The sequence below is a fragment of the Teleopsis dalmanni genome, chromosome 2 (assembly GCF_002237135.1).
Source record: "Teleopsis dalmanni isolate 2A chromosome 2, ASM223713v2, whole genome shotgun sequence".
NCBI classification, from domain to species: Eukaryota; Metazoa; Arthropoda; class Insecta; order Diptera; family Diopsidae; genus Teleopsis; species Teleopsis dalmanni.
This window is the reverse complement of record NC_051847.1, coordinates 97,075,276-97,087,694: the sequence shown is the minus strand read 5'-3', so window position 1 is coordinate 97,087,694 and position 12,419 is coordinate 97,075,276. Positions and strand designations below refer to the sequence as shown.

The window sequence follows — 12,419 nt, the reverse complement described above, 5'->3', positions numbered from 1 at the left end:
TTTATATAATATTTTAGACAATTTCGTGGTACGAATTATTATTTCGATTAATTTAATGACTTTATAACAATATATGATTCTTGGCATATCCTCAGTCAGTCTTCAAAGTATCTCATTAGAAACGATTCAAACGATTCACACGATTCTACGATTCCCCGATTCGAACGTTTCATAAAAAGAAATTAAATATTCATTTTATCAACATAATCATATAAAAAATTAGTAACTATATCACAGTTTTACTTGAGACTTTTTCATTTGGACTTATAATTATATAAATATGTACGTATAGTATATATCATAGGTACTGAGAAATAGTCAAATTGCTATTAGCTACTAAATTTTTGCAATTCGTTGACTGTGTACACATTAACGATCGGTGTGGTAGGCGTTTGAGGTTGGTGCGTAGTGTTAATGTTATCATTATTACCAGGATTGGTAATAACGCTGTCGGCACTTTTAGTAGATGGTGTCTCCAACGAGAATGGTATCAGGAAAACGCTTGTCTTGACATCATTCTGCATCTTGATAACAGTATCGTAACTAGGCGGTGCGAATTCGCTATAAGAGGGCGATGGTGTAGGTGGAGAACGAGGAGCATCATTATTATTAGCAACGTTTCCGTTATTATTGCGCGTATCAGCGCATCGACGATCGGAACAGGCCATCAATAGAAAGAATGCAGCCAATGCTAGGAAAGTAGCCACATACCAGACAATAGTGATGATGTCCATGGCAGTTTGCGATAGTTCGTTGGTTTTTTTCCGTACAACTGTAAAAAAAATATAAAAAAATTTTAATGAATTGCATATACATATTATATATTTAATAAAAAATATTTTTGTGGGATGATTTTTTAAAGAGTTATCGAAAAGTAGTGAACTACAATAACAAAAATTATTTTTATATTATTTTAATTAATTAAATTTTTAGCTGACCATACAGCCGTTTCGAGTATTGCCATAATCAGCGATTTTAGAAATAAATCTTGTATTTAATTATTCCTAAATAAATTTTTGAGATTGCAAGTACCAGGGATTGAACTCACGCCCTGCCAAATTTGAAGATCAGAGTCAGCGTTTATTAGCCAACTGACCCAAAGCCGTCAACTGACTTTTTTCTGAAGTTTTGTTAATTTGTTGTGAAAGTTTTCTTGACAAATTCACTTGCTGTGTTTATATTAGAAAGAAATCAGAAACGAGCTATAGAATAATTGAATTAATTAATTATATTCATTTTTAATTGCTAAATTTCAATACTATTCTGTTTGTAGAGGCATTATTTGTTAAATATTTTGTATATAATTTTTTCTTATGTATAGTACCTAAACTAGGAAGGTAATATGGAGGAAATCATGCTAATGTTACTCCACGATTCGCACGGGCGAATATATAGCGTCTGAATGATTTCAATTTAACGTTAAATTTAATGTATAGTTTGAAAAAAAATAATTTTGTTTATAATTTTGTTTATTATAATTAATATTTATAAAATGCTTAACCCTTTCATTTTAAGCCTCTATCATACAGAAAACCATTCAAAAATTAGTCTAAAATCCAAATTTTCAAGAACCCATGGTTCTGTAACTCTTATAACTCAGTTATCTTCAAAACACAGCTAACTTTAAGTTTCTACAATTTGCAGAGCCTGTGATATGATTATTTAAAATATAGCTTAATGGGCTTGGAACTCTTAAGAAAACATTTTTTTTAATATTTCCTTAAATTACGGGTGTTTCTATTAGATAAGCAGATCGAGTAAAGAAATGTCAGTCAAATTAAAAGTTTAAAATTTTTATTTTAGAGCATTGCTGCCCAAAGCAAGGCCCGCGGGTCGCTATGCCTCGTGGCTTATGTTTGTGTAGCCAGCAAAATATTTTTAATTCACCACAATTATGCAAATTATCTTTTGGTGTACTAGTAAAACCAAATTATTTTATTTTCATGGTATACCAAATAAATGAATTTAAATTAATAAATTTAAAAAATTATCTTTAACATTATGTATTCGTTTCTGCGGTCTTCTAATCTGTATAGTGATTTCTATTGGCCCGCGATCGCAATGTGGTCTGGAAAGCCCTGTTTTAGAGGAACTCTTAAAAAAATTCAGCCAATTGGGTGATGATGATGGTGGGATAATGAAGTTAGTTTTTATTAATATCTCTTAACGTTTATATTATAAGAAAATTACACATAGGTATATCATATGTTCAAGAAACTTTAAGTTATTTTCAGCTAACACACCCACTATTTCAATTATAAACTTTATTTACTTTTAATTAAGTTGGTAAATATTTACCAATTTAATGGCATTGTAATGCAGTTCTGTGTAATCGAACATTAAACTAAAAATATTTGCAAAGTCGCCGCTTTTGTTATTACTTCAGTCGGAAACGTATACGACGCTGCGTAAACAAAATTGTTTATTGTTGTTTTCATAAATCAGTCAGAAAAATTTATTGCAATTTTGTTGTTGTTGTTATTGTTGTAAGAACGTTACTGTTAACTTAATCAGTCTTAATGAAATTTATAAACAAATAAATATACTGAAGGTAATTGGCTATATAAGGAATCACTTAAAATAAAATTCATTGCCTTTATAGAAAATTGTTAAAATCTGGAAGAGAATTTTAGACATTATTAAGTGACCGATAAGGAATCGGTGATAAAGTTATATACCGATTACCTACTGTGGTTAAGTACAGTAGGGTATTCCCTATAAACTGAGCTTACCGTCATACTAGACGGTATATGTGAAACTGATGTTTATGGATATAACAGTATAGTTAGACTTGTTAATATAAAAGTTTAAGTAAATAACTAAATATAGTTACTAGGATAGGTATAATATTAGCAGTTTATGATATATAACGATCTGATATATTTATTACTATTAACCAATGCCTGCATGGGTCGCCTCATAGTTATTGTTTAGTATTATTCCAATAATAGTTTAATTATTAGTTTATTAATAGTTTAAGCAATGCTATTCAATTTAAAAATTGTTTCCATATCTAAAAATTTATTTTAAAAAGCGAACGTATCAACTAATCGTATTCATATATTTCCTGTTTCTTTATTGGGTGCTAAAACTCCTTAATCTGACGCCTGGAAAAGCACACAACTTAGCTCATTACCTCTAATAAACATTCTCCGCTAAAAAAATAATCGAATGCTTTCGATATGGAAAGGCACTAACGGTCGTAGTGCTATGTATTTTTTCAATTCAATTTAGTAGATTTAAATCTAACAAGGAGGAGTTCTATATTTTATATCCGAAATAAAAAAACACAAATGAGCATAAACACTAGACTAAACCCTTTAGTCGCAATATCATCATAGGTATGTGATAGGCAATTGAAAGCATTAATATAATATATCGACATAGTTAAATAATTCCGATTTGAAGAATAAGTCAACCTATGTATATTCCATGTAGGTTGATTGTTAATCACTTTAATAAATTAACTGAGAAAAACTTGTCAAGCCTAGTTAGTCACTAAGTTTTCTTGGATCACAGTTTAATTATTAGATTTTTCTTAAGAATAACTTTTAAATTAAAGCTCAATGCACGTTTAAGCTACAAGCGCTGGCTATAGTAGCCATACATATTGAACTACTATAGGAGTCCTCAGCCATTGGTCATGTTAATCATGATATAAAATTTTTTAGTTAAAATTTAGAAGCAATTTATTTAAAAAAAATAACTAAAAATAATTAAATCTTAGTACAAAATTTTTATTTTTTCACAATTTTTATACGCAATTTTATATATTTCATATTATCCATCAACCATATTTTTTGACATTGTGATTCACTATATAATATATATAATTTATGTTTTATAATATTAGTTAGTTAATGTATTTGCACACGACTTCAACAATTGCTTGATACTCACTATTTTTGACAACGATAATTGTGTGATTTTTATCCTCGAACACTTCTTCATTAAAATCAGAAATGGAATTCAATATATCTGTGTGATTGCTGTTACTGAAAATTTCCTCACTCAGGAAGTGCTGTTGATTTTGGCCCAAATTAAAGTAATACGACTGGCACTGTGATCCATGCACCAAGACGGTTAGAACTGAAATGAGAAATGTGAAACATTTTTTTTTAAATACATAATGAATACTGATAATGGCGAAAGCAGCACTTCTGTGTCGATTTTAAAGTAATATGATACCACCTATACAATTACAAAGAGAAATAAATTGTATCTATGCAAACCTATTAGAAATTTATCTTTACATATCTTATCAATAATTGCAGTTCTTCGATCAAATGCCGAAGCCATAAAGTCTCAGTGAATGATAGCATTTCAAAATTGTTTCTATTATAAAATGTTGCAAAAATCAAAATTACGTTAATATGAGTATCTGACAGATAAGAATGTAAACAAACTTTTAGCGTAGCACTTCCTCTTCAATAAATTATATGGCTAAATAATTGGTAGCAAATGCAAAAAGTACGAGTCATTTATTAACGTTAGCAATCTATTAACGTTAGTTAGGCAATCTATCACCGGACAGTGAAATTTCTCGAACGCTAATGGCTCCGATACGTAATCAATTTCTAATTATTATTAGATTTGGACACGTGCAATATCAGTTTAATGGATTTTGTGTTGGCAAAGGCATAACTTATTATTCTAGCAATTGATTCTCGTGAGTGATTACTTAAAAGCTGTAAGATGGAAGAGTTTATTTTAACAGAGAACTGCAGAGAACAGAACAAACAGAGAAATATAGGTATAACGCTGTAAAAAAGTAGTAGTGAACTAATGCGCGAAAGACGCAGACCTGCGACGAGGAAAGCCCCAATTTCAATATGTACCTATTTTTATTTTTGAATTGTAAATATAAGGGGTTTGACTTATATATAGGTATACCTATATTCAGATACACATTGGCATTGAGCAATTTTTAAATACACTTTAGTTCTGTTACAAAAAACATTGTATTCGAAGTACTTTGGGGATGCAGTAGTTGGAAAGCATCAAAAGTCACTGTAACATATGACTTGAACTTGAATATGAAAGATTACAGCCACGTTTAACAACCGTACTCCAATAATTAAGGGCAGAGAAGAGAGCAGATAGGCTTAGTATCTAGCGGGTTCGATTTATCTTAGTGTACTGAACCATCGTAACTCAAATAACGTCTTTAATACCCTACATTAACCAAATAATAGTCTCATTGCCATTAGAAGATTTCTAGAATTATATTTAGAATTCAAATTTTTCTCTTAAAAGTTATAAAGTCTACAACAAATTTTAAAAAAAAACATTGAATATACAATATATGCTTATTAAATAATTAAAATATAAGCACTTAATCCATCTAAAAAATATTGAAAAGTAAATCAAGTATATCAAGCATTCCTGTGTAGTGGATCCTTAAATCGAATAATTGGCAAGTTACATACTTACTTCCCATTAATTGCGCAAATCTTAAATTTTATATAACTTATAGGTTTAATATATTTAAAATTAACAATTTGGTAATACTAAACAATTAAATATTTCTAAAACGAAGATAGATATCCATAAACCATAACTTAGTCCAAAATTACGGATGTATTTCTTGTTACCAAATAAATATTTTGTGTTTATTAATAAAATGCTTAGTAATTAGTTTATCATTTCTATAATGAGTCAAAATACCACTGAGTACATTTCAGTGGTTTTGACGTGTTTGATAAGTTGTTTTTTGTCAAATTAATTTAAATAAATGCAAGATACATAACACTGTAATCAAGAATTCAAAAAAAAAAGTTATTTATAACTTTTAAGATCTTTATTTATTTTTCTAAATCCATTTTTTTGCTTTTAAAGTACTTCCCCCACGACACAATACACTAATGCCAAAACTTATTCCAATCTTAAAAGCAATTGTTAAAATCTATTTGCGGAATAGTCTTCAAAGCTCGCTGACATTGGGTTCTTATCTCCTTAATTGGGTACAGATGGTGTTCCCAGAGCAGTAGCTTGAAATCGCACAATGCTACCCAGAAATCACACAATGCTACCCAGAAATCACACCGTGCTAAATCAGGCGAATTTGATAGCTGTTAAAGAATATGAGTTGATATTTTGGCAAAATGGTCGTGAGAACCATCCATTATTGTGGAACAAAAATCCAGAAATGTTTGCCATATGGCACCCAACGAAATTTCACTCTTTTTAGGCACAAAACATCTTGAAATGGTCTGGGATGATTTAAATGAATTGTTAACCGAAGTCTTCAATTGGCAATTAAAGACTTTTTAACACCAAATTTTTGATTTACTTGGAGCGGTTATCAGTTTTTATTAATATTTAAATTGGTTCTTTCAAAAAACGACGGAGGCCTCATATAATATTACCAATGTTTCTCCAACAAAAATATTATTACTCAACATTCTAAAAGACATTCTAAAAATCGCTAAAAAAAAAAATCTTGATGATTGTAGAAAATACGTAAGTATTAGACAAATGTAGATATTAACCTGAATCTTGACATATAGTAGATGTCAATGTGTGGACTGAAAACTGACAGCCCATATATTTCAAATTAAAAAAGTTGCCCCTATTTGTCACTGTGGTATGTTTGATAATATCTCTTAATAGATAAAAATTGATTGGTAATATTAATTTGAATGAAGTACGGCTATTAGTACCTAGGTAATAGTTTAATATTTCAAGAAATTTTAATAAATATTATTAAATTTATTCTATTAAGCAGTAACTCCCTAATGGCAAAATCAATTGTTATTTATTGAAGAAATCCCCACAATCTTTGCAATGCAATTCTTTGAAAAAAATGTGATTAACAAAACCATCAAATGTGTTAGATTTCGGATGTCAACATGAATCATTATCCAAATATATAGTATATATAGAAATGTGCATAAAATATTTATAAAAATACTAATAATACGAGTATATATAAATAATAATGTGTGTGTGTGTGTTAGTACTCTATATATGTACTAACTTACGTTAGTACTCTATGAATATATGTTATCATATTATATTATGGTATCATTTGAAGACAAATTTAAGCTTTGTAAGGTTTTAAGTTTGTTGTATTTTATTGAGTTAAATCAAAAATAGCACAAAATACATAATATATAAATAAAAATAAATAAAAATAAAAAAATAAACTTTAAATTTAATATTAATTTTTAATACGCATTGCAACATTCTTGTCACATTCATTAACGAATAAATAAAATTCAAGCATCTTAGCATATATCTATGTAGTCCAAAACATGGCTAGTGTAAACAAAACAAATTATTCTAATTGAAAATCTTGAACTTGTATCGAATATAAAAAGATTTCAACATCGTACCAAAAGAAAAGAGTATAAATTATCACATGATGACTTTATAATTGCAACGGCAAATATTTAACCCACCTAAGTTTGTTTACAAAAGTATTATTTTGATAACACCTTATATACCCCGCATATAACAATAACCATAAAGATATAGAATGTAAACTCAGAGCAATCATTAATTGTACCGGCTCCAGCTGATCTGTGATTTATTATTTGGGACATAAACATTCAAGTATAACCATAAAATTAAAAATAAAAATCTAATATTTGTTATCCGTATGGTATCCTAACTATAAACTATACAACACTACTTTTTTAAAAATAATTTTATTATCTTTCACTTAGCAGAACTGTAGAATTTTCTGTTTAGTTATTAAATTCCACCAATTGTTAAATCCCAAAAAAGAAACGGTGCTAACAATACCGATAGACTGATTATCACGATAGTACTTATTTTAAACTGGCAAAGAATCGTTACTGGCTATTACACCTCATATAATAGCCACTAATAATTTAAATGTTACCCATAATTAAGATCTAAAAAATATCGTCTGTACTCAAACGATATCGCTAAAGAGACCTTTATATTTATTCAGATGACATATCATAGTAAAGGACATGGGATCGCCTATATATCATTATCCTTTCTAAAACAATAATTGAACTCACAAAAAATAATTATCTTAGACGATGCTATGAATAGAATGTAAGCTCATGTTTTTAATATTTATGCTTTTTATGGAGATATAATAAATTTCTATATAAATCATATTTTAATGCAGTAATTCATCATAGTAAGACGACGTTCTATATACCAAAAGAGTCCTGTGATGTTAGTTGGATTATGATCTTTTGATTATATTCTTCCTGCAGTATCGATAGCTACTTTTCGGATCGACAGTTGATTAAATTCAAAAAATTCATGAATGATACTTTATCATATACACAAGATATAGTAGATGAATATAGTTATAACGTGAAAATATTGAGAATATCAGAGGAAAGAAGTAGATGTGATAACTTGCTTAACTTGATGTTAAGGTGACTGTCATAACTTAAGTCTTAAGATAGACTTAAGTATCATGTAAGCCAACTTAGATGATGACTTAAGTAGGATTTAAATCAGTATTCAGGCTTAAATTCCAACTTTAAAATCGACCATTAAATATTTTTTTTCAATAAAATAACGGCAATAATAATAAATGAATAATGCTTTAAAGTTAAGTTGAAGAAAAAATTTCTTAAAAACTTATAGAAATAATAAACTAGTTTTTCCAACTTACTTACTATGCTAAGTATAACTTTACCATATAGCTAATTATGCACATTATTTTATTCGATCCAGATTTCTTACTGACCCTATACTTTTAGGGTCAAGCATACACTTATTCAAAATGTATGACTTTGTCTGCAACACACAAGAATCATAAGAATACAACTCATTTTAATTGGTTGGCTATGTAACTCGTTTTTGTATTCCTGAGTATTTAACTATTCATAAAGTACTTGAAAATCATTCGCTTTTGGGTATGTATATTAACATAGCTTACGATTTTTGAACGCAATCACTAAATCCAAAGTATAATTCATTGAGGTTAGTAATCAGCGTTAAAATTTGCTAACAAACTTAGGAAAACAAATGTCTCCGTAACATTCTATAAATTAAAGGTGACTAATTACATGTGTAAACTATAAAATTTTAGACTTTAATACAATATGTTTTAAAAATCTGTTATTGGTTATGGTATTATGGTATATATACATACATATAGGTAATATAAGTTGTAAGTTCATTTCAAAACATCTGTTTTGCTACAAACTTAATACATTTTCTAAAAAAAATATTTAAAGAAAATAAAAATGACTATGAATAATCTGGGATATTTGTCATTATCACCAACTGATGACGTAGCATGTTTTATTCAAATAATAAAATAAATTTATTCATTAGTGGACAAATAAAGGCAGGTTAAGAAAAGCTAAGAATTGTTATGTATTTCGAAGATTATAAGAAATAACTGGGAAATGACCAAATATCCTTTCGCTATCTATTTTTTAATAAAACATTTTCTGCGATATTGAGTACTATTAGTGAGTAAAATGTTGATTTTGAAGTTAATTTTAAATATCATCTACTAATATTTGGATTGAAAAAAGTTTTTTTAGAGGTTTCTTTATCAATTCTAATAGCAGAGATTTTCTATTATATGTCATAGTGACTTGCAGAAATGATTTTTTTTTAAGAATATGTTAATTATATTTAATTAAAGAAAAATTTCTTAAAATATGTGATGAACTTGAGCAGAAAGAAAAACAAAGTTTTGCAAAATGATCATGAATGTATTGAACCCCTTATAGAAAAGAGTTATAGTTTGTAGAGAGCTGCGAAAAAATTCAAGTCCTCAATTCCAACTGATCCTTCAATACGAAAATAAGATGGAACATGTCAACAGTTTAACAGTTAATTTACTTTCTTCCAAAATAGTATTTTTTCTTAATAGTAAGTGATCCTCTCAAAGTAAATTCTTATAAAGTTAAAAAGCTGTTGTCCTTGAGATTTGACCAAAAAAACTTCATGGCATGATAAATTGAATGAGGAAATGCTCAAATAACTTCTCAATTAGACAATTTAATTTTATTATTTTTAACAGCATATTCTTTTTCTCTGATACTATTTAAAAATTTGAAAAGTATCTATGATTTTATTGATTCCAAAGCAGAGTTAAGATCTTATCACCTAGACTTACTACCAATTAAACTACTATCCGACACTTCAAAAACCTTTAAAAAGCTAAAAACGGAAAAGATCTATCGTGAAAAAAATATATAATTGTCTATTATAAGCTGCTTAGCCTGGTGCAACGCTTAATTCAAGGAAACAATCAAGGAAAAGCGACCAGAATTATTAGTCAATAGAAATAGAATAGTGTTCCATCATTAGAATACTAAAGCACACACATCTTTAATAAGCACACACATTTTGAACAAATTAACTTAATTTGGTTGGGTAGTTTTGATGCATCCACCGCATAGACCAGACCTTGCACTGTCGGACTATCATTTGTTTCAGTCTCTGCAACTAAAAAATTGATCCCAAAAAGCCGCTAAACATCGCTTTGGCAAATTTTTCGCCGATAAATCATAGAAGTTGTACATCGGTGGTATTATAAAGTTACTCGAAAAATGGCAAGAGGTCAAGAGGTTCATTTTTAATAAATGAAATTTTTGTTGAAAACCTTACCAAGAAAAATGCGGACACCCTTTATATACGTATCACTATTTGTACCACGTATGATTATTGATATCAACATTAATATATAGGTAAAACAGAAAGTTGTATGAATATACCATATATAATTATTACAATAAAATAATTGCTAACACCGTTCAAATTCTAAGTATGCTCCACTGGGAATTCAAAACCCTGTTTTTTTATCTAATGAACAAAACTGTCTCAGATCCTGTTAGCTTCTATTGAAATTATTAACCTAATGAAAGAAAGAAACTCATGCAATATATACATAGTATATAATTACTCCAGAATTTAGAAATATAGCATATACAGGATCTCATTTAAGGTGGGTTTCTGAAATAAAGGTTTAAAAAATACCTTTATTTAAAGAAAATGTCTTCAAATATTTTAGTGTGGACTTGAACCGCAAAAACGTACTGGTATATGTCCTTGTATATGTCACTGAAAGATAGTTGCTATATCTAATAAATTAGATTCAGAATTAGAATTAGATTATTAAATAAAAAATTGCATGGTTTTTGTAAGAAACGTACATTATTAGCTAAAATATGAAGGCATCGATAGTGTATGTTAACCTGGATTTATCTTGGAGAAAATAATTCGTTGAAATATTTGTCAAGGAGAATAAAATAATTATCTAATTGTGTAATATAAAATAAAAATGTTTTTTATATTAACAGAATTTTTAGGTAATACTTCATAATTAAATATTAATTTTCAACAATAAAAATTCACAATCAAGTCATTAATTCTTTTTTATTTTTAGTTATCACCTATGAATTTAGTAAATATTTATTTAAACTTTTCTTATTTAAAAAACTATTATATTTTTTCAAGATAATTTGTTATATAAAAGAATTATAGAATTCTTCACTTTTAAACAAATATAATTTTTAATATTGGTAATTGTATAATTCCCACATTTCTCCTCTTTAACACTTGGGAAAGAAGGTGTCATTATTCTTATACTTTAAATTCATTGATTAAGTAATCAATTGATTTTAATTCCTTCGCACTCTTCCCTGATTATCATTAGTATTATTTTTTCACAAACTAAAAGGCTAGTAGAGAGGTTCACATAACATAGGAGTATAACTGCTGTACTATATATACTAAGTCACACCTTCACTCATGGGAATCATTACTGTTATATATACCATTAACGAACACCAATTTTAATATAATATTTCAGTATTAAGTATAAAAATTTGAATTCAATAGTCTATAATGAAAGCTTTAGTATCTGAAATAATGTCAGAATTAAATAACAATAATTTTAACAATAACTTTACCTGCCAAAAATATCTGACATTTAAAATTGTTTAATTGTTCAAGTTTCTGCATTTTATCAATATTTTGATTTCGTTGCAAAATTATTTGAAAGAAAATCGCAGAGAATGCACACTTCAAAGATACTTTTACACTTCCGTAAAAGTTCTAAATATAAATAAGCCGCAAATTGAAATTATTTTTACATGCGAAGCCACACGCAGCACAGGAGCGTTTGCCAAGAAAATAAGTTAAAATTTATTCGAAAGCACTGAAAGCGGTACGGCAGCAGCCACAAAGTCGTTGTGAACGGCACGGAATCTAAATCAAAACTGTTGCATTTGTCACCAAAGACGGAGAACCGATCTTCAGTGGCTGAGAAACCAGTGATTCATCGAAGAAAGCACAAAGCGTCGATTGATTGCAAAACACTATGGAAAACGTGCGTCAGAAATCAAACAGAGTAAAAATTACGCGAGCGAGTTTATCTGAGCAGACAATCAAAATTCGAATATCTCGATTGTTTGAATCTCAGTGATTTCACAACTCTATTTTCGAAGTTTCGAAGTTAT

At 28.4% G+C, this 12,419-nt stretch overlaps 1 protein-coding gene across 1 annotated transcript; it reads right to left on the bottom strand.

Annotated features, from left to right (window-relative positions):
* Nucleotides 1-12,292, bottom strand: LOC119681239. Its single transcript, XM_038094369.1, has 3 exons — nt 11,871-12,292; nt 3,901-4,089; nt 1-772 (listed from the first exon to the last, which is right to left on the bottom strand). The coding sequence occupies exons 1-3, from the start codon at nt 11,920-11,922 to the stop codon at nt 330-332; spliced, it is 684 nt and encodes a 227-aa protein (XP_037950297.1). The 5' UTR covers nt 11,923-12,292; the 3' UTR covers nt 1-329.
* Between the last annotated feature and the right edge of the window lie 127 nt (nt 12,293-12,419).